The sequence below is a fragment of the Geotrypetes seraphini genome, chromosome 10 (genome assembly GCF_902459505.1).
Source record: "Geotrypetes seraphini chromosome 10, aGeoSer1.1, whole genome shotgun sequence".
Classification (NCBI taxonomy): Eukaryota; Metazoa; Chordata; class Amphibia; order Gymnophiona; family Dermophiidae; genus Geotrypetes; species Geotrypetes seraphini.
Window position 1 is genome coordinate 44,282,386 of NC_047093.1, and position 23,264 is coordinate 44,305,649.

Consider the following 23,264-nt stretch of genomic DNA (forward strand, 5'->3'; position numbering starts at 1 on the left):
GTACAATGAGTGAGGTGATTAAATTTGCGGACGATACGAAGTTATTCAGAGTAGTGAAGACACAAGGGGATTGCTAAGATCTGCAACGTGACATAATCAGGCTCGAGGAATGGGCATTGACATGGTAGATGAGGTATCAATGTGGATAAGTGTAAAGTGATGCAAGTCGGTAACAAAAATCTCATGCACAAATACAGGATGTCCGGTGCGGTACTTGGAAACACCTCCCAGGAAAGAGACTTGGGAGTTCTGATCAACAAGTTGATGAAGCCATCCGTGCAATGTGCGGCGGCGGCAGCAAAAAGGGCGAACAGATTGCTAGGAATGAAAAAGAAGGGGATCACGAACAGGTCGGAGAGGGTTGTCATGCCGCTGTACCGGGCCATGGTGCACCCTCACCTGGAGTACTGCGTCCAGCACTGGTCGCCGTACATGAAGAAAGACATGATACTACTCGAAAGGGTCCAGAGAAGAGCGACTAAAATGATTAAAGGGCTAGAGGAGTTGCCATACAGCGAAAGATTAGAGAAACTCGGCCTCTTCTCCCTCGAACAGAGGAGATTGAGAGGGGACATGATCAAAACATTCAAGATACTGAAGGGAATAGACTTAGTAGATAAAGACAGGTTATTCACCCTCTCCAAGGTAGGGAGAACGAGAGGGAACTCTCTAAAATTGAAAGGGGATAGATTCTGTATGAACGTAAGGAAGTTCTTCTTCACCCAGAGAGTGGTAGAAAACTGGAACGTTCTTCCGGAGTCTGTCATAGGAGAAAACACCCTCCAGGGATTCATGACAAAGTTAGACAAGTTCCTGCTGAACCGGGACGCACGCAGGTAGGGCTAGTCTCAGGGCGCTGGCCTTTGACTTAAGGGCCACCATGTGAGCAGACTGCTGGGCACAAAGGACCACTTGTCTGATCCAGCAGCGGCAATTCTTATGTTCTTAATGTGAACAAATGTAAAGCGATGTTATGCAAAGAGGAACCCAGACTACAGCTGCAAGGTTCCACATTTAAGTCACCACCCAGTGAAACGGACTTATTCCAGTTCTGGTCCCAAAACCACCTTGCACACACTCTGTCGCCTCTCAGATATCTGGAGACAGTCTCTTTAGGAAGAAAAACGCTCAGGCTTGTCCCAAGGAGATTGTCCATTTATTATCAGTTCCCCATTCAATTTTATAGTATTTTACATAGGTCAGTATTGCCAGCATATGACGTGAGTACAAGCCATATTTGGTAACAGGATACATGAAAGCTATAAAAAAAGTAACAAGCACAAAGAAAGGGAAGGGGGGAGCACAACTATGGCATATTATCTAAAGTTGCTTTCTTATCTAAAGCTTCTTATCTAGATAAACACAGCTGTGGGAGGAAGACCTTGTCACAAGTAGCAGAAGAAGGAAAAACAGACTGTGTCTGTGTTTCTAGCACAAACAAAGTTAGAAAGCTTACAAGGCATATATGTGTGCCCCTTCACCCAGGAAAAGGATCGAGGTGCTATGGTTGACAATACATTGAAATCCTCTGTTTGGTGTATAGCAGTGACTAAAAAAGGAAATATAATGTTAGAAATTATTAGGAAAGAAATGGAGAATAAATTGGTTATTGTGTGCAATTCTGATCACCGCATCTCAAAGATAAAGTAGAATTAAAAAAGGTAGAGAAAGATTACCAAAATAAGGGGATGGAACTATGCCCTATGAGGAAAGGATAAAGAGGCTAGAGCTCTTCAACTTGGAGATGAGACAGCTGAGGGGAGATATGAGAAAGGAGTATAAAACCAAGAACGTTGGGAGTTATGTCTTGTATTAATGATTTTCAAAAATATGTCACTAAGAATTTTTTATTTTAATAAGTAATATATATATGAAAAATTATTTATATATTTTTTAAAAATCCCTATAAATCTTCAATGAAAATTGTGTTATTAATTTGTTCTCTGAAACAAATGAGCTTCAGACATGTAGCTTGAAAAGGCAACATTCTATATCTATCATCTCGCTGACATTCTTCTAAAGGTTTTTCAATTACAATCTGTTTTTTATCAATAAAAATGTTAGTTATGCACTTATGAATCTATCAAACGTGGCTCTTCATGTGACCTAGCTCCTCTAAAGTACCACCTGGGCTGCTATAGAGGAAGTAGGACCATTCTAATGATCAGCCAGTGCTTGTAGTAGGTAGTCCACCAAAATGAATATGAAACTAATCCACAAGTAAACACCAGAAAGATTTTCCTTCAAAGATATTTGGAGATACAGAACGAACATTTAATGTGTGCCAAATCCTTTGGATTACTTTTAGTACATCGTAGAGTAACTATGAATAACCCGAGGCTATTTTATTGTCCATCTGAAAGTATAGTGAGAAATTAACCACTTTTTTCTTCTTTTTTTTTTTCCCCCCCTAGTTTGGCATCAGCCAGCTTTCTTCCAAAATACTTCAGCTCAAAGTGGAGTTTTTCCAAATTTCAGGTTCCTTCAGGCTCTCCCTGTGTTTGTGCCTTCGGAACAGAAACAAATGCAGTCATAGGTAATATTCTATAAACTGTTAGAGCCTAGGAATTCAGCACACAGGAAATTGTGGATTTGGTTTAAAACAATGTTTAAACTGCTAGCCAGAAAACAGGTAAATTAGATATGATAAAATCAATGATTTAAAGCACTAGACAGGAGAACTTTGGCAGGTAGAAGTGAAACTTTAAAAGGAATATCCTATTTTTATTTTAGTTCACATCTTGTTTTATTCATTTTTAACTTAATACATAGCTCTAAATATCCAAAAACAAGACCTCTGTGCCCCTATGTTCACTTCATTATTGCTGCTCCAGCTTAAATGTTCTGGGATTTGAGCCACCCCCATGTCCAATATTTAGTCCTTCAGCCATAGACTTAATACCTTGTTTCATGCTGTTGGGTATAGTGAGTTGAGATAGAGAGCCCTCAGGTCCAATTTATTTTGACCAAATTTCCTGATTACAGCATCTTATCAGTCTGAAACTCAATTTCCATGAGTTATGAAATGTTTCTCAACTGTGTCATGGAAGGACATCCAAGTTGCTAACACTACCTCCTTGTCTATAAGAGGCCTTTCTCAGTTGACCCCTTTGGTTTGTCTCTGGCTTCAAGGTTTCTAGAAATGTACCTTTTTTAATGCAATTCTACTATAGGAGCTCACTCATTCCATCAAAATCTACATATATCTCCTTACCCATAGAGCCTGCCCCAAGAGACATACTTAGAAAAATATTCCAACTTCCCAGATACATCAAAGATTGTGCAGAGTTGCATTTTGCATTCACCGTGGGCCTCATCTGGGGCAGCCTCCTTGGAGCGGCTGGGGCACGGGCAGTGTGTCTGGGAGGGAATGCATGGATGGGAGAACATCGCAGAGGAGGAGACATAGGCATCCTGGGACTGTCTGCCAAGTCTCTTCCCTGAAGAAGCCCTTTCTGGAAACGTCAATCGCTCCTCCTAAACTTACTTGCTCCACTTCATCACTGACGCTGAAACCGTAGATTGAAGACAAAGTTTTATTTTATTTTTCTTTCCAGCTTATGATTTATCTTTAATCTTATCTATTGTTTTGCCTTTTGTCTTTGTTTTGTTCTATTTCTATCATTTAAATTTCTCCAGAATTCTACTGTTCAACGGCTCCCCCTTCTGCTTCTATTCCTTTCTCTCCTCTCTTCTCCCTTCCAAAGTATTTAGATCAATGCTGTCTTGTTAAAATGTTTATTTTATTTTTATTTTTCCTCTAACTCTACTTTTCACTTCTCTATTACCCTCCAGGTACTTTAGTTAGATTGTGAGCCTTCGGGACAGTAAGGGAATTTTTCAAGTACCTTTCTTATTTCTAATCTTAATGTATATTTTCTGTAAACCGCTTAGAACCTAACGGATGTAGCGGTATATAAGAAATAAATTACATTACATTACATTACATAACTTCACCTTTTATAAGCTCATCTTCTAGTCATGTGAAAAAATTAGGACACCCCATGAAATATTCAGTTCCTTCTTAAGAAATGTTCACATATCGATGTCAAATATATTTTTTTTATTTATCTCTGGAAAAGAAAAGAAAGTGATGTAATTGTAAGTAAACAATAAACGTTTTCCTTGATTTACTCATGAAACAAAAAATATCCACAAAAATGTGTATTCTAACTGAGGAATAATTTAGGACACCTCCACATATCCTCCCACTTAAAGTGGCTCAAATCACATAGAGGTGTATCACATCAGGTGCACATGATTAGAATATCGTTACTCAGCATTTGAAGGAGGTTTGCCCTACTTAAACTTCAGACATTTAGTTTGGTGTGCTCATGACTGCTGCAGTGAGTGAACACCATGGTGAGATCAAAAGAGCTATCTAAAGCCTTCAGAAAGAAGATTGTAGAAGCTTATAAGTCTAGTAAGGGATTTAAAAAGATCTCAAAATAATTTGACATTGGCCATTCCATGGTCTGGAAAATAGTGTACAAGTGGATGACTTTCCAAACAACTGCCAACATGCCCAGGTCTGGCTGTCCAAGTAAGTTGACCCCCAGAACAGTCTGGAAGATGCTAAAAGAAGTCTCCAAAAACCCTAAAATGTCATCAAGGGACATACAGCAGGTTCTAGCTACTGTTGATGTGAAAGTGGATGCCTCTACAATCAGAAAGAGACTGCACAAATTTAACTTGCATGGGAGGTGTGCAAGGAGGAAACCTTTGCTCTCTAAGAAACATCAAGGCCAGACTGAAGTTTGCCAGTGAGAACGTAGACAAACACCAGAACTTCTAGAATAGTGTTATATGGACAGATGAATCTAAAATTGAATTATTTGGATACCAGAAAAGAGAACATGTTTGGCGTACACAAAATACAGCATTCTAGGAAAAGAACCTTATACCAACTGTGAAGCATAGAGGTGGAAATGTCATGGTTTGGGAATGCTTTGCTTCAGCAGGACCTGGCCAGCTCACCATCATAGAATCCACCATGAATTCTACCGTGTATCAGAGGGTGCTTGAAGAACATGTGAGACCATCTGTAAGAAAATTAAAGCTGAAGTGGAACTGGACCCTGCAACATGACAATGACCTAAAACAGGGGTGTCAAATGTTAGTCCTCGAGGACCACAATCCAGTCAGGTTTTCAGGATTTCCACAATGAATATGCATGAGATCTATAAGCATACAATGAAAGCAGTGCATGCAAATAGATCTCATGCAAATTCATTAGGGAAATCCTGAAAACCCAACTGGATTGCGGCCCTCGAGGACCGACATTTGACACCCTTGTTTTAGGTCACCCTTGACCTAAAACATACCAGTAAATCCACCAAGGACTGGCTGAAAACTAAGAAATGGAGAGCCCTGGAGTGGCTGAGTCAAAGCCCTGATTTTAATCCCATTGAGAAGCTGTGGGGTGATTTGAAATGGGACTGTACATGCAAGAAACACCTCTAACATCTCACAGCTGAAAGAATTCTGCATTGAGGAGTGGGCCAAACTTTCCTCAAAACCAATGTCAGAGACTGGTAGATGGCTACAAGAAGCGTCTCACTGCAGTTTTTTCAGCCAAACGGGATAACACTAGCTGTTAGGGTATAGGGTGTCCTAATTTATTCCTCAGAATACACATTTTTGTGGATATCTGTTGTTTCATAAGTAAATCAAGGAAATTTGGGTGGTTTACTTGCAATTACATCACTTTCTTTTTCAGAGCTAAATAAAAGATTTAGCATCGATATGTGAACATTTATTACAAAAGGACTGAACATTTCATGGGGCGTCCTAATTTTTTCACATGACTGTATGCACTCCACAAAATTTGAAATTAATTTCCCTCAGGGTCATATTTTTATGTAAGATAATTGCTTAGTCAGATTTGATGTTAGCCTTAAATAGTTTGAAAGATCTGCAAACGTGACTCCAGCAGAAATAAGAACACAAGTTTATTTGCATAAAGAACATTATATTTGAAGTGAGTACAGATGTCCAAAGACCCAATACAGCCATGCTTTGGCAAGTGTACTTGCATCAGAAGTCCAAAGATCTTAAATATAACTAATGGTTATAAAAGATCTTCAGCAAATGTGGTTGCTGACTCCCTCCGGGAGTTAAACTTAGACTCCCAACAGATCCCATCTGCTCCCTGTTCTATTCTAAGTGGAGTGAGATCCCAGTTATCTTTGTTTTCCTGGCATCCTGATATGATCATTGGGATGCTCCTGAAGAGTTCCTAAAGGTAGCCAAAACAATGGCTCAGCTGTATCCAATGGTCAACATGACATGACCGACATTTACTCAGCCTAAGGTAGATTCCTTAGTAGCACAGATAACCAAATGCCTGCCAAGTAAGGGAGGTGCTGTGTTAAAGGATATTCAGGATCGCAGAGTGGATGTGATCCTTAAGACAATTTGAAGCACTAGTCTTGGGAATCAAAGCAGTGGCTTTCTTTATGACACATGCCTATCATACCAGGTTGTGGGGGCTTGCACTGGCGGAAGGCAAACCTTTTCCCCCAGCTCCTACTAGCAGGAGTATATTATGTGGCCAGTGCTCTCTATGACATCTTCAGAGTCATGAGTAAAGACTTGGCTTATTCTATGTCAGCCCACAGAATGCTCTGGATCAGGCAATGGCCAGGAGATTCCACTTCTAAGGCTACCCTCAACAGACTTCCTTTCAAGGGACAAATGTTCAAAAAGGGGCTGGACAATCTCATGGCCAACGTGGCAGATCATCGGCCAAAATTTCTACCTGACAACAGTCCACGAACGTCAAGAGTCTCTGGATGATCTAATTTTCATGGCTGCAGGTTCTTTAGGCAGTACTCAGGAGGAACCTCCACTCAAAGATCCTACAACGATTCAAGACAGAGATTTTCAGGACCCAGGCGGAACCAAATCTCTACTTCTCATCCTGCGTCAGCCTCTAAGAAATCACAATGACACCAGGTCTGGAGCCATTCCCTTGAAGATAGGGGGATGGCTCTCGGAGTATGCAGAGGTCTGATCGCAGATCTTGTCAGACCGTTGGGTGCTGGAGATCATTCGGAGTGATTATAAATCAATTATAAATCAAATTCAGCCTTTAATAGACTGGTTTGTGGATTCCCTGGATGATTGGCTGATCACTGGATGGATGACTGGCAGAGCCCCGTTCTCAGAAGTACAAGCGGTTACTCAAATAGTCTGGGTTCTGCAGAGCCTGGGTTGGATAGTGAATTAATGAAAAAGCCAACTTGTTTTCTTCAACACAGCAGAGGGCTGCGTCTGTCTTCCAGAGGCACAGACAAAAGCTGTGTCCCCAGATAACAAATTTGTTGGCTAAGCCAGCTCCATTCACGTGCTGGGCTCCATGGCAGCCACAATAGATGTGGGCCCTTGGGCAAAAGCTTACATGCATCCTCTTCAGAGCACTCTGCTATCAAGGTCATAATAGTCGGACACTCTGCTATAGAATGACACGGTGACTATTTCCCGCGGCTAGCTGTGGGTAACCTGCAGGAACGGAAGAAGAAATCAACTGGTTGCCACAGGTACGGGGGTAAGGCCATTCACTGCCTCATAAAGCGTGAGGAGTGTATGGCGCAGTGGTTGGATCTACAGCCTCAGCACCCTGGGGTTGTGGGTTCAAACCCCACGCTGCTCCTTGTGACCCTGGGCAAGTCACTTAATCCTCCATAGCTCCAGGTACGCTAGATAGATTGTGAGCCCACCGGGACAGAGAGGGAAAATGCTTGAGTACCTGATTGTAAAAACCGCTTAGATAACCTTGATAGGCGGTATATAAAAAATCCTAATAAACTTGAAACTTGAATGGCCTTGTCCCTGCAGTAAAGGATCTGCTATGAGTTGCCTCCCTTCCTACGCCTCCCGGTCAGCAGCCCCACTTGTGATCGCAGTCCCCCTCTCTCCCTATCGCAGGTCCAACAGCTCTCACACCCTCCCTTTGTGGCTCCCCGATTGCTAGTAGAAAAAACAACAACCCAACAACAAACCTGTGACCCTCTTGAGTCAGCCCCTTTGCGCCTCCCGGGGTGGGCATACCAGCAAATTGGAAACTTCCTGTACACAGTGCTGCTCCGGGAACCTTCTTGCCATCGAGTCCCTCCTTCTGATGTAACTTCTGGCGAAACTGGAAGTTACATCGGAAGGAGAGACTCTGTGGCAAAAAGGTTTGGAGCAGCGCTGCATGCAGGAAGCTTCCAACTGGCTGGTAGGCCCACTCCGGGAGGCGCAAAGGGGCTGACCTGCAGAGTCTCAGGTTTGTTTGTTTGTTTTTTCTGCCAGTGATTGGAGGGGGAGGGAGGGTGTGAGGGCTGTTGGACCCGCGTTGGGTGGGGTTGCTTGGGCTGCTGGACCGGCTAGAGCTGAAGGGAAGAGAGACAGTTGCTGGATCTGGTCTTGGTATTGAGGTAGAAGGAAAACGGGTGCTGGGCCCGTGTGGTCGGTGGAGTAGAGCTGGAGGGAAGGGAGGTGCCAGACGCACACCTGGGCACTGAAGGGAGGGGATAGAGGTGCTGGTCCCATGGAAAGGGAAGGGAGAGAGGTGCAGGGAGGAAGGGAGAGAAGGAAAGAGAAAAAGCTGAACCAAGGGGATGAAGGAAGAGTGAGTGAATATTGAACATAGTGGAGGGAGGGAGAAAAGAGTGTGAGACACATTGGTGTTAGAGATAGGATAAGGGTGATACACAAAAAGAGAGGAGATAGTGGGCATGGATGGGAGCATAGGAACAGGGTCAAAAAGGGGAATGCTGCATGGGAGTGTATATGGAACACAGAAGTAATGCTAGACATGGGAGTGTATATGGACACAGAAGGGATGGGGGACGAGTAATGCTAGACATGGGGGAGAATAAGAACGCAGAAGGAAGATGCTGGACAGGAGTGATATAGAGGAGTGATACTGTACACAGGGGACGGGGTCATAGAATGGAGAGATGATGAAGACAGGGAGATGGGCACAGGGGAAATACTAGAAAGGGACGTATTGGAGTCATAGAGAAGGGAGATGATGAACATGGAGAATACCTCTACACGGATGGGAAAAGGAGGCAATGTGTGGAAAGCAGTATATACTAATGCTCGAAGTATGGGAAACAAGATTTTGGATCTAGAAGTTGTGATGGAAGAAGAGGAGTTAGATATAGTGACGATCACAGAGGCATGGTTCACAGAGAACCATGACTGGGATGCAGTTATACCGGGCTATAATCTGTTCAGGAAAGACATGCTAGGAAGAAAAGGAGGAGTACCGTTATATGTTAAAAAACATATTAAAGCTACACAATTGCAGGATCTGCAGGGCAAGGAAGAGGCACTGTGGATCAATTTGGAAAGAGGGACTGGTGAATATATTTATATTGGTGTGATATACAGGCCTCCTTCACAGACAGAAGAAGTAGATAGAGATTTAATAGTAGACATTCAGAATATATCTAAAAAAGGGGAAGTTTTGCTAATAGGTGATTTTAACATGCTGGATGTTGATTGGGGTATCCCTATTGCAGGGAGATTCTGTATTGTCTACAAGGAGAACCATTCCAGCAGTTGGTAATGGAACCCACACGGGATGGGGTCATACTGGACTTAGTGCTTACAAACGGGGAAAGTGTTTCTGATGTTACAATGGGTGATCATCTGGCATCCAGTGATCACTGCATGGTATGGTTTAATATTAAGATGAGTATAGAGAGGACTCATTCAAAAGCAAGGGTTCTAGACTTTAAAAAAAAACTAACTTTGTTCGGATGGGGGTTTACGTCAAGGAATTGTCTGGGTGGGAACGTCTGGAAGGAGTGGAAATGCGGTGGGCAAAACTGAAAGGAGCAATTGTAAGGGCAACAAACCGTTTTATGAGGCAAGTAAGTAAAAGTAAGAGGAAACGAAGGCCGCTTGGGTTCTCAAAAGTAGTAACTGAGAAAGTAAGGAATAAGAAGTTAGCTTTCATAAACTACAAAAGATCGCAGAAAGAGGGAAGATAGGCAAAAATATCTGGAAAGTTAAGAGAGGCTGGTCGTGTAGCTGACACGGTAAAACGGGGAGACAAGACATTTTTTAAATATATTAGTGATAGGAAAAAGTGGCATTGTGAAACTCAAAGGTGAAGGGGAGGAATATGTAGAAGCGGATAAATAAAAGGCTGAATGGCTTAACAAATATTTCTGTTCTGTGTTCATGGCTGAAGCGCCAGGAGCGGGACTGTAGAAGACAAATGTGAATAGGGATGGAGGAGTAATAGACCCTGATCGATTTTCAGAGGGTTATATTCGTGAGGAGCTAGCTAAAATAAATAATAATAATAACAGTTTATATACCACAGGACGTGAAGTTCTATGCGGTTTACAAAGATTAAAAGATGGTACAATAGATTGAACTTAACAGGGTGGAAGCTAGTGATTAACAGCTCAAGGGATCAGTTATTGAGGAGAAAGAGTTGTACGGGTCAGCTGCCTAGATATTTCAGGAACAGATATGTTTTTAGGCGTTTCCTGAATTCCCCATAAGTAGTAGGCGTAAGCAATTGTTCTAGATCTTTACCCCATAATGCTGCCTGATGTGAGAAAAGGTGTTGATGGTGTCTTTTGAGTTTACATCCCTAACTGGAGGGGAAACGAAGTTCAAATGTGAACTTCTCTTATGAGAAGGAGAAATGGTCAGTTATGTATTTAGGGGCTAGACCATATAGTACTTTAAAGCAGAAACAGGTGAACTTAAACTTTATGCGTGCCTCCATCTGTAGCCAATGCAGCTGTTGGTAGTAAGGTGTCACATGATCAAACTTCTTCAGCCCGAAAATCAGTTTGACTGCTACATTTTGCACTAATTGTAATCGTCACATATTCTTTTGGGAAATTGCTAAATAGGCGATGTTACAGTAATCAAGTTGACTCAGTACGAGGGATTGTACCAGGATTCTAAATGCTGGCATATCAAAATATGCTCTAATGGAGTTTCCAGAGAGTGAAAAAACCCTTTCTGATTATGGAGCCTACCTGGTCCTTCATGGTTAGGCACTGGTCTAGTGTTACACCCAATACAAAGAGATGGAGCCGGATGGTGTACATTCAAGGGTGCTGAAGGAACTTGGGGAAGTTCTGGTAGCTCCACTGACTGACCTTTTCAATGAGTCTCTAGAGTCGGGAGTGGTACTGGAGGACTGGAGAAGGGCAGATGTGGTCCTTCTCTACAAAAGTGGAAGAAAGGAATTACAGGCCAGTAAGTCTGACTTCTGTGGTAAGCAAATTAATGCAAATGCTTTTAAAACAGAGAATGGTCAAGTTTCTGGAATCCTGTGGATTACAGGACCGGAGGCAACATGGATTCACTAGAGGTAGGTCTTGTCAGACAAATCTGATCAATTTCTTTGACTGGGTGACCAGAGAATTGGATAGAGGCTGTGAGCTAGATGTGTTGTATTTAGATTTTAGCAAAGCCTTTGACAGTGTTCCACACAGACATCTGATAAATGAACTGAGTGCCCTTGGGATGTGTCCCAAAGAAGCAGGCTGGGTCAGGAACTGGTTAAATGGAAGGCGACGGAGGGTAGTGATCAATGGAGATCGCTCTGAGGAAAGGGATGTTACCAATGGTGTGCCTCAAGGTTCTGTTTTTGAGCCTGTTCTTTTTAACATTTTTATAAACGATATTGCTGAAGAGTTGTGGGTATGATTTGCCTCTTTGTAGATGATACCAAAATCTGCAATAGAGTAGACACGCCAGCTGGTGTGAATAAAATGAAGAAAGACCTGGTGAAGCTTGAAGAATGCTCTGAAATTTGGCAGCTAAAATTTAATGCTAAGAAATGCAAGGTCATGCATTTGGGCTTCAAAAACCAGAGGGAACGTATAGTTTGGGGGGTGAAGAACTTATGTGCATGACGGAAGAGCGGGACTTGGGTGTGATTGTATGTGATGATTTTAATGTGGCCAAATAGGTTCAAAAGGTGATGGCGAAAACTAGGAGTTTGCTAGGTTGCATAGGGAAAGGTATGGTCAGTAGGAAAAAGGAGGTATTGATGCCTCTGTATAAGACTCTGGTGAGACCTCATTTAGAATATTGTGTACAATTCTGGAGGCCGCAACTTCAAAAAGAAATAAAAAGGATGGAGTCGGTCCAGAGGAAGGCTACTAAAATGGTGTGTGGTTTTTGTGATAAGGAGTATGGAGACAGACTTAAAGATCTCAATCTGCATACTTTGGAGGTAAGATGGGAGAGGGGAGATATGATAGAGTAGTTTAAATACCTACATAATATAAATGTGCATGAGTCGAGTCTCTTTCATTTAAAAGGAAACTGCAGTGAGAGGGCATAGGATGAAGTTAAGAGATGACAGGCTCATGAGTAATCTGAGGAAATATTTTTTTACAGAAAGGGTGGTAGATGCGTGGAACAGTCTCCCGGAAGAGATGGTGGAAATAGAGACTGTATCTGAATGTAAGAGGACCTGGGATAGGCACGTGGGATCTCTCAGAGAGAAAAAGAGATAATGGTTACTGTGGGATGGACAGACTAGATGGGCCATTTGGCCTTTATCTGCCATCATATTTCTAATACATACACAGAGAAAAAGATGGATGGTGAGTATGGAGAAAGAAGAAATGTCAAATTTGTCATGAGACCTTGGCAAGTGAGTTAAGAGAAGACAAAAGAAAACAGAGACCAGCATAATTTGAAGAATAAAATGATGAGACAACAAAAGGTAGAAAAATATAATTTTATATTCTATTTTATGATTAGAATATATCAGATTTGAAATATATATCTTGCTAGAGCTGGTGTTAGACATAACTGGGGACTGCAAAGTCCAGACTGTGCTTCTTTAGCTTCCAGGTAGCTTAGGGATCTCTCTGTCCAGGCGATAGTTGTCCTAGTTGCATTCCCTTAACACTATTCCTGCCATGTGTGACTGAAGTATTCTGTTAGCTTGATTTTTCTGTGTAGCATTCTGTAGTAATTGGACTTCAGTTTTCTTGATGGTGGAGGGGATATTTGTGAGGGGAAGTTCAAGTTTCAAGTTTATTAATATTTTGATATGCAAACCATCACAAGTATCTGGTTGGTTTACAATGATAAAAAGTAAAAAAAATATTAAAATTATGTATAACAAAAAAAAATAAAAAAAGGAGAGGGAGACGGGTTTTGCTGATCCTTGTTCTATATTTGTGATTTATAAAATGACAATTGTACAGAATATTAATAAAATAAGTTCAGTATGAAATAACTATTCAATGCTTGTGCGGATGGGATCAGATGGGGGGGATGGGAACAAATTTTTCCCCCATGTCATTCTCTACTCCCTGTAGATGTCTCTGCTGTGGACTTCAAAATCCTGGGCCAGTAAGGGCTGGTGACTCCACTCACAAGCGTTAACAAGAGGCTTGCCTCTCAGAATAGCTTTGTGGGTAATTGCAACAACAGTTGCCAGCCTGTTCAGCTGGGAACTTGCTGCAATAGCCGCCTGATCCAGAGGTTTTGTCAGCTTCCCAACATAATTAGTCGACCAACAGATTGGAGCTTTGAGTCATGTGATTGGTGTTGCATAAGCTGGAGAGGGAGTCTGGTGGGACAAGCGATCTGAGTCTTCTCGGACAATGTCAGTCTGTTAACTGCTTTGATTTGACTTTTTTGTTAAAAATATCAAATAAAATTACTGTATATCAAATAAAATAACTGTTAACTGTCAGTCGCCAGAGAGGCACCAAGAGTGTGCAACTGAGTCTGGAGGCCCGCTGTTTGTTCTGGTGGGCAGAGTGTCATCTTCAGGCTCTTTCAGCGGTGCATGTAGTGGGAGTGGACATTGTCCAGGCTGATTTTCTCAGCAAACAGACAGTGAATCTGGAAGAATGGATGCGGTCTGCCACAGCATTCCAAGCCATTGTTTGTCACTGGGGTAGCCTAATGTTCAATCTGATGGCGACAGCAAGAAATAAGGTGAACCACTTCAGTTGAAAGATTTGAGCCCGAAAGCATAAGTCTGGACACTCTGGTCCAGCCTTGGTCAAAGGAGGAGCTCTTGTATGTGTTTCCTGCGTGGCCCATGACAGGGTGGACACCCCACAGAATTGCAGGTCATCTGAGAAAAGTAATTCTCATGGCACTAGATTAGCCATGCAGACCGTGGTATGCAGATCTACTTTGTCTTCAGAGGGATGCAGGTCTCAAACTGCCAGTGCAGCTGGACCTTTTTCAGGGGTCAGTGGTCTTAGAAGATCTGAATCGTTTTACGCTTATGACACGAGTCTTGAGCGCAAGGTGTTAGCGAGCAAAGGATAGAGATGGTGATTGCTACTTTTCTCAGAGTCAAAAAGCCTACAACAGTCTCTGCTTAGTCTAAGGCATTGGAAACTTTCCATCACTGCTGCATTAAGGAGCAGGTGGAGACGTTCTCTCTCTGCTCCAATCTCAGTGGTATTAGTTTTCTTCCAGGCTGGCCTTGACAAATGTCTTACAGGGGTGGCTCTCAGAGTCCGGGTGGTGGGACTCTCTTTTCAATGCTTGAGAGCGCAAAGCTTCCTTGGCATCTCATCTGGACATTGCTAGGTTCTTAAAGGGAGTACTGCGGCTCAGGCCCCTGATAAAACACCCATTTACATATTGGAACCTGAACGTGGTTTTGCAAAGCCTCAGTCAGGCTCTGTACAAAACACTGAAGGAAGTGTCCTTGATGGATCTTACGCTCAAGATGGTTTTTCTCATGGCTGTTACCTCAGCAAGAGTCTTGGAGCTATAGGCTCTTCCCTGCATAGAGCCCTTCCTTAAGATCATGGAGGGTGGAGTTTCTATGTGCCCCATTCATCCTTTTTACCAAAGATTGTTTCAGTTTTTCATGTCAATCAAGAGGTCAGATTGGCTGGCATTCCAGTCCACAGGATCTAGGAAGGACAGCATTCTGAAAAAGTTAGATGTGAAGAGAGGCCGTCTATGATATCTTGAGGTTACCAATGAGTTCAGGCTGTCTGACCATCTTTTTATGCTCATCAGTCAGACTAGATGTGGCACACTGGCATCTTAAGGCCTTGATTTCCAGATGGAGCCGCAGGGCCATTTTGTCAGCATATATTGCCTATGGAAAGCAGTCATCAGTCTCCATGGAGGCGCATTCCACTAGAACAGGGGTGTCCAAAAGGTCTATTGTGAGTGACCAGTAGATCGCAAAGGCAACGCGAGTCGATTGTGGAGCCCATCCCGGGCCCCGCGATAGACTCGCGTTGCCTTTGCGTTCTCCCTGCTTCCCCAACACCGTAACAGGCCAGCAGTGACTGCAGAAGCGCCAGGCACACCAGCCTTCCCCCCCTCCCCCTGTCAATTCTGTTGTCGGAGAAGAATTGACGTCGGGGGGAAGGCTGGGAAGCCTGGCGATTCTGCAGTCACTGCTGGCTTGTTGTGGCATCGGGGAACAGGGAGAACTCGGCAGCAACGGTGGTTTGGGGAAAAAGGACAAAGAAAGAAAGGGGAGACAGAAGACATGGAGGCTGAGGGAGACAGAAAGACAGGAGGGGCAGGGAGACAGAATGAAAGACAGAGAGAAAGAAAGACAGAAAGGGGGCATGGAGAGAGAAAGATAGACGGAAAGAAAGGGGGGTAGGGAGAGAGGAGGGAATGGAATGTGTTGGGTGGCAGGGGGCAGGCAGGGAGGAAGAAAAAGTTGGACTAATGGAAGGACAGAGATGTTGGTTGGGGAATGGAATGAGGTCTGGAGGAGAGAAAGCATGCAGGAGACAGAAAGAAGGGAAATAATATTGGATGCACAGTCAGAAGAAAGTGCAACCAGAGACTCATGAAATCACCAGACAACAAAGGTAGGAAAAATGATTTTATTTTCAATTTAGTGATCAAAATGTGTCCGTTTTGAGAATTAAATCTGCTGTCTATATTTTGCAGTTTTTAGCACAGGGAGCCTATGAGCGGCGAGAGCAGCGTGGGGCATTCAGCGTAGCTCCCTGCGCTAAAAACTGCTATTGCGGTTTAGTAAAAAGGGAGGGGGTATATTTATCTATTTTTGTATAGTTGTTACTGAGGTGACATTGCATATTTTAAAGTCATCTTCCTTAACCTCTTTGAAACCCCCCTCGAATATAAATAATTAACATTATTTGTTAACATTTCTCTGCGTACATTGTGCTTTGTGTGTTTTAAAATTTTATTGTTGGTAGATCATTTTGACTTGGTCATTTTAAAAGTAGCTCGCAAGCCAAAAAAGTGTGGGCACCCGTGCACTAGAAGCCTGGCTTCTTCATGAGTAGAAGCCCGGGTGATCTCCCTGAAGGAAATTTATAGAGCAGCAACGTGGTCCACTTTAAATATGTTTTCCAAGTTTTTACAGAGTGGAATGTGCAGCAAGGGAGGACTCTGCCTTTGGGTCCTTAGTACTATATGGGGTGCCGCAAAGTGAGGAGGGGGAGGAAAAGTCCTGTAAGCTCAGGTGAAGCCCCCCGAGAATTTCCCTGTCACAGCAGTAGCAGGCCAAAGCAAGGCCAGTACAGCTAAGACCTAAAATGATTGCTGAAAAAGCAAAATGGGCTCTCTGACTAGAAATTGTCAACTCTGAAAGACACTGTGAACTCTGAAAGGCACTTCTGCTTTTTCTTAGAAACAGAGGGCGTAGTTAGAAAGAAAAACAATTCTGATGAAAAATATAAGCCGCATGATAACTTTATGAAAGTTTCACCAGAAGAAAGGTGAACCACGGACAGAAGTATACAAGAAGGCTAACCACAGAGCCGGAAAACTGTTAGGCCCAGGTGCTCTAAAGAGGAACTTGGTATATTAAAAGGACATTTACGGGGGGGTGAGGGAGAAGCATATGGAAAAAGGCGTGGCACAGAATCACTCAATTATGTTAATCAATGAAAGTGTGAAATGCAACATGCACCAACTTGGGCCAGAGCTGTCAGAATCATATAAAAGAAAGCTCCTTGAATCAAGGAGTCAGAACTCTTTGGAAATTCTCCATCAGTCTGGCCAGCCTGGTGTATGCTCTATCACTCTGTATACTGTGTGATTTGTTCCTGTAAGCTATTACTATTTGATTATTAAAACTCATATTATTTGTATCAGCATAAGGAGAGTGGAGTGTCTATCTGTGAAGGCCTAGGGTCTTTAAAAGGTCCCACCCCTAAATTTCTGGGACTGCTTTTGTATATCCCATCTATCCTGAATGACATACCTATTGTACTAGAAAAACAGATTAGGGTCTTACCTTGCTAATATCTTTTCCAGTAGATAGGTGTGTCATTCTGGAGCTTCTGCCCTGTCGGTCATCTCTTGTGCCTGACTACTGTCTCAGAGAGTTTGAGTCCAAAATGAAATTTGGATGTCAGTCAGACCTTAAGGGTATGAACAATAATTTATTGCTATAACACGTTGGGGTAATGTTTGAGCTTCATAAATGTTTGGTATGATTATTTCAATTGTTCTATGGCAATGTTTGAATGTACCAGTTTAATAAGCTTCCAGATAACTTAAAAACAATCCACAAAGGGTGTATACAGTCACTTGTGACCCATAAGATAAAACCCAAATAATGTATAAAATACAAATGACCCAACACAGGCCCTGTTTCGGTAAAATGAAAATGCTTTCCTAAGGGGTCTTAAGGGGTCCTTGGTTGTCTTAAATATAAAAACATAAGTCACAAAAAATTCAAGTGGTTAAGAGGCTATAAACAAAAAGCACTGCACACAAGCTTCCAATGTAGTGTGCATTATCTTGAATGGCTTACATACCAAAGAATCCCTTTTGTTTGGCTGGTTGATTACTGACCCAATGAGTCCCCCAACTAATGCCACTTTGAGGATAAAAACAATCTTACACTGGGTAGGTGATGCACCTCCCACTTTTTGGAGTTTGTGTAACCACCTTCATGCATTGATGTTGCTTGAGAAGCAATTGGTAGGGTCTTCCCAAAGGAAGATGTTTCTCTTAGAGGTTTGGGAGGGCATACATAAATTAGTTATTGCCACCAATCTCATAGTCTGGTTCTAAACACGCTTTAAAATTTGAGGTGATGGCAGTGTTGTGAACCGCATCGATCTGGAAGGTATTACAGTCTAGAAATATATTTTAATGTAATGTAACTCTCCTTTACACATAGATGAATTCTCCTTTTTTCTTGTTTTGCTTCCTCTAAGTTCCACAGACTTATAGATGAGGGAGGAGAAAGCACAGTTACTTACCGTAACAGGTGTTATCCAGGGACAGCAGGCAGATATTCTCACATGTGGGTGACGTCATCTACGGAGCCCCGACGCGGACAGCTTTTCAAGCAAACTTGATTAAAGCTTTCAAGTTTGCTAGTGCTGCACCACGCATGTGTGTGCCTTCCTGATCCACTAGAGGGTGCATACCCTCCTCATGGTCCTCAGTTCAGATAGCTAGCAAAGAAGCCAACCTCGGGGAGGCGGGCGGGTTGTGAGAATATCTGCCTGCTGTCCCTGGATAACACCTGTTACGGTAAGTAACTGTACTTTATCCCAGGACAAGCAGGCAGCATATTCTCACATGTGGGTGACCTCCAAGCTAACCAAAAAGGGACGGAGGGAAGTTGGCAATTCAAGAAAACAGATTACGCAAAACCGACTGGCCAAACCGGCTGTCGCTCCTGGACAGAGTATCCAGGCAGTAGTGGGAGGTGAAAGTATGAACCGAAGACCAAGAGGCAGCCTTGCAAATCTCCTCGATAGGCGTCGACCTGAGGAAAGCTACAGAAGCCGCCATCGCTCGGACTTTATGTCCCGTGACTCGACCATGCAGCGCGAGACCAGCCTGAGCGTAGGAAAAGGAAATACAAGCAGCCAACCAGTTGGACAAGGTGCGCTTGGAAACTGGGCGTCCCAACCAATTAGGGCGAAGGACAAAAAGAATTGAGGAACCGTCCAAGGAGACTGAGTGCGTTGAAGACAAAAAGCCAACGCCCTCTTACAGTCAAGTGTGTGAAGCGCCACCTCGCCAGGAGGCGAGTGGGGCTTCGGAAAAAAGACCGGAAGAACAATGGAAAGATCGAAAGGAAAGTCCGAAACCACCCTGGACAAGAACTGGGGTTGAGCACGCAGGACCACCGTGTCATGATGAAATACAGGAAAAGACGGGTCCGCAACCAGAGCTTGCAGCTCACTGACTCTGCGAGCAGACATGAGAGCAACCAGGAATACCACCTGCCAGGTGAAGTAATTCAAAAGAGCTTCATCAATGGAATCAAATGGAGGTATCACCAATTAAGCCAGGAACACACAAAGATCCCAAACCACCGGAGGGGCTTTGAGCGGAGGATGTACAATGAAGAGATCCCTCATAAAGCGGGAAACCGTCGGATGGACGGAGAGCAGTGTCCCATTCAGCGGCCGATGAAAGGCAGCAAATGCACAGAGGTGGACTCGAAAAGATGTAGATTTGAGACCAGACCGAGACAAGTGCAACAGATAATCCAGCACTGAAGGCAAGGAGGCAGAGAGCGAATCCATGCGGTGCTCAGCACACCACGCAGCAAATCAGGACCATCTCTGGGAAAAGCATTGCCGAGTGGAGATCTTTCGAGAGGCCTCGAGAACACCCCCACCGACTGAGAGAAACAGAAGGAGGGAGGCACGTTGGGAGGAACCAATCTGATAAGTGTAGAGACTGCAGATTGGAATGCAACAGAAACCGCAACACTGAGACAGCAGAGACGGGAACATAGGTAGAAGCTGAGTCTCCCTGACACGCTGGAGGAGCAAGGAGAACCATGGCCGCCAGGGCCACAGAGGCGCCATCAAGATCCTGGTGGCGCAGACCGACAGGAGGTGTATCAAAGACCCGAGAATCAGAGTAAAGGGAGGGAACGCATAGAGGAACCTGCCCATTCCATCGAGAAGGAAAGCATCCACCTCGATGCGAACCCGGGAGAACATCCTCGAGCAATATCGATGCAACCAGTGAGTGAGAGGTGAAGCGAACAGAACTACCTGTTGGGTTCCCCACCGAACAACCACATGCCGCAGAGTCTGAGAATGAAGCAACCATTCATGCGGCCGAAAAGGGCGACTCAACGTGTCCACCCGACAATGCTGCACGCCCCGGAAATACACCGCCCGAAGAAAGAAGCAGTGGTGTAACGCCCCCTGCCAATGACGAAGGGCTTCCCTGCAAAGTAACAGGGAACCTGTACACCCTGGCTTGGTCACAGAATACATCGCCACCGAGATGTCGGGACGCACCAGGACCCCGCAATCTTGCAACCAATAACGAAAATCCACCACGGCATTGTAAATGGCCCGGAGCTCCAGCAGATTGATGCGGCTGCGACAGTCCGCACCCGACCAGGACCCTGAGTCCGAAGGCCGTCGAGGTGCACCCCTAAGCCAATGCCAAGGAGTCCATCGGCTGAACCTTCTGATGCGGGGATACGAAGAGGTGGCCCACCAACGAAACAAGCGTGTCAAGGAGGGAGGCACCACAATGTGCTGGGAAGCGGGATCCCGATCCTGCCATCACTGAGATGCTCGGGTCCAGCGGGGAACACGAAGATGAAACCAGGCGAACATCGGGACATCCACCGTGGAGACCCCTGATCCCAAAAGGATCAGCATCAGCTCGGCCGAGGCCGAAGACCGCTGAGACACCAGCCGACTCAAGCGCCGACAGGGGGCCTGCCGAGGCAGAGGCAGAAAAGACCGGAGGCGGACCGAGGACAGAGGGGCCACCTTCCGGCATAAACAACAAGGGCCTCCCCTTGAGGCCGAGACAAGAAGGAGCGCAGACAAACTGGGTCCAGGTCCGCCCCGACGGACTCCCGAGACTGGGGCGGCCAGAGTCTGACCCACTCCCGTACTAGAAACTAGTGCAGGTCACGGAGGGCCAGGATCAGACGCAGATGGGAGGATGGGAATGCCCAACCGACAGAAGTGAGGCTATACTCCCGGTGCGTAGACACGGAGACATCCCTCCCGAAGGGAGGGGAGGAATCCCCAGAAGGAGAGCAGCCCGGAGGCTATGCGAGAATAGACAAAAAGACGGCCAGGAGTCGCCGAAACCGGCGGCTGAACCCTAACCCGGCGCTGCTGCAGCTATTGCGGCGGCTGCGAAGGAGGCCAAGATAACACAAGAAAGGTATTCGGAGGGCCCCTCCGGAGAAGGAGTCCAAACCACCAAGGCAGACAGGATTTAGCTGAAGGCGTCCCGATAGGCGAAGGACCGGTCGCGTTCTGAGAGACGGTTAGTGGCCACCGCAAGAGAGGCCTCAAGAAGCGCAGAACTCACGCAAGTAAAAGCGGCGAGACGATCCTGGAGGTTCGGATCCTCAGCCACACTCTGCGCCAAGCGAGATGACGCATGGCGGGAGCAATAGAGCTGGAGCAGGGAGAGAGTCTCCTCCAGGAAACCAAACTCCGCACTACAAGATTCCGTCACGGCTGCCCGGAATGAACTGAAGAGAAAGCGGGGAACCCTCTCGAACAGGAGCTGGAGACGTCGAGGCGCAAACCCGCAGTCGACGCCGAGGCCCAAAACCTCAGCCGCTGCCGAGGTAAAAAGCCCCCAGCGACGTTGCGGCACCAAGCCACAGTCGACTTCGAAACACAAGGCCACAGCCAACCAAAGGGCACAAAGCCCCAAGTGCCGTCAAGTCACAAAGCTCCCGTCGACGGCACGAAGCCTCGGCAACGACGAGGCACAGAGCTCCAGCCGACGAGGAGGCCCCCAGCCTCAGTTGACGTCGAGGCACAAGCCTCAGGCGACGTCGAAGCACAAGCGTCAAGTGACGCGGAGCACACGGCTGCAGCCGACGTCGAAGGGACAAAGCATCCGCCGAGACACCCAGCCTCAGTCGACATCGAGACCCCAAGCCCCAGTCGACATTGAGGCAGAAAATCGAAGCACAAAGCCTTAGACGACATCGAAGCACCCAGCCGCATTCTACGTTGAGGCACAAGGCCTCAGGCGGCGGTGAGGCACCATGCCGCAGTCGACGTCGAGGCACCATGCCGCAGTCGACGTCGAGGCACCAAGCCGCAGTCGACGTCGAGGCACAAAGCCTCAAACGACGTCGAGGCACAAAGCCCCAGTCGACGTCGAGGCACCAAACCCACGCGACGTCGAGGCACCAAGCCCCACACGACGTCGAGGCACGAAGCCCAGTCGACATCGAGGCACGAAACCTCAGTCGACGTCGAGGCACGAAGCCTCAGTCGACGTCGAGGCACGAAGCCTCAGTCGACGTCGAGGCCCGAAGCCTCAGTCGACGTCGAGGCCCGAAGCCTCAGTCGACGCCGAGGCACGACGCCTCAGTCGACGCCGAGGCACGAAGCCCCAGTCGACGTCGAGGCACATCGAGGTTCAGAAGTCGGCACCGTACCAATGAAACTGGTAATAAAGGTGCAGCAGTGCGCTCCATAAAGGGCAACCTCGAGATGAGTATTCCCATGAAAGGAGGCACGCTTCGAAGGTCTCGTAGAGGCGGGCACGACTGCACTCGATGCCTGGAATGCCTGAGACTCAGCCGATGGCATTACCGAGGTAACGCAGCTAGAAGACAGAAAGAAAGAAGACTTACCGGGGATCGAAGCTACTCAGTCCGATTCCAACGAAGGAAAAAGGGTCCCAGCCATCCTGCTCACACGAGGTGAGCCCAGAGAGAGGCCAGGGAAGAAGAAAATACAGCTGCAGCCAAATGAGGCCTAGCCGCATGGCTGAGGCCCAAGAAGGGCCTGCCGGGCAGAAACACAATAAAAAGTCCTTTTTTTTGAAAACAAAGAAATACACGATCAAGCAACAAACGCACAGCGACTCCCTAACAAAATAAAGAAGCCGCGGTGCTAGAAAGGCACTTAGAAGAACGCAGAGAAGAGAGACAGGGCTTTCTGGCTCCGCGGAAAACTAAGAACTGAGGACCATGAGGAGGGTATGTGCCCTCTAGTGGATCAGGAAGGCACACACATGCGTGGTGCAGCACTAGCAAACTTGAAAGCTTTAATCAAGTTTGCTTGAAAAGCTGTCCGCGTCGGGACTCCGTAGATGACGTCACCCACATGTGAGAATATGCTGCCTGCTTGTCCTGGGATAATAAGAGTTTCCTCGTTTTTCTTCATTGTTTTAGAGTGGTTAGTGGGACAAGACCTCTTTTCTGGGAAGGGTGAGGGATTTATTAGAAATTTTGGTTGATGAGGAAATTAAGGTGGGGGTTATATTTTGTGTAATTTTGTGTTGTATGTTCTATTATACTGTTTGTATTGTGATTTGATAAAATTGTTAAAAAAAATGAAATAAAGATTCTTGGGGTAAAATGG

The 23,264-nt window shown here is 45.3% G+C and overlaps 1 protein-coding gene across 2 annotated transcripts in view; it reads left to right on the top strand.

Annotated features, from left to right (window-relative positions):
- The window catches only part of WDR45B (WD repeat domain 45B), an 86,947-nt gene that overhangs the window by 61,724 nt on the left and 1,959 nt on the right, over positions 1-23,264 (top strand). For both annotated transcript variants that reach the window (XM_033961030.1, XM_033961029.1), the window contains one exon: positions 2,415-2,536. In XM_033961030.1, the coding sequence (XP_033816921.1) occupies positions 2,415-2,536 (122 nt within the window). The remainder of the gene's footprint in view (positions 1-2,414; positions 2,537-23,264) is intronic.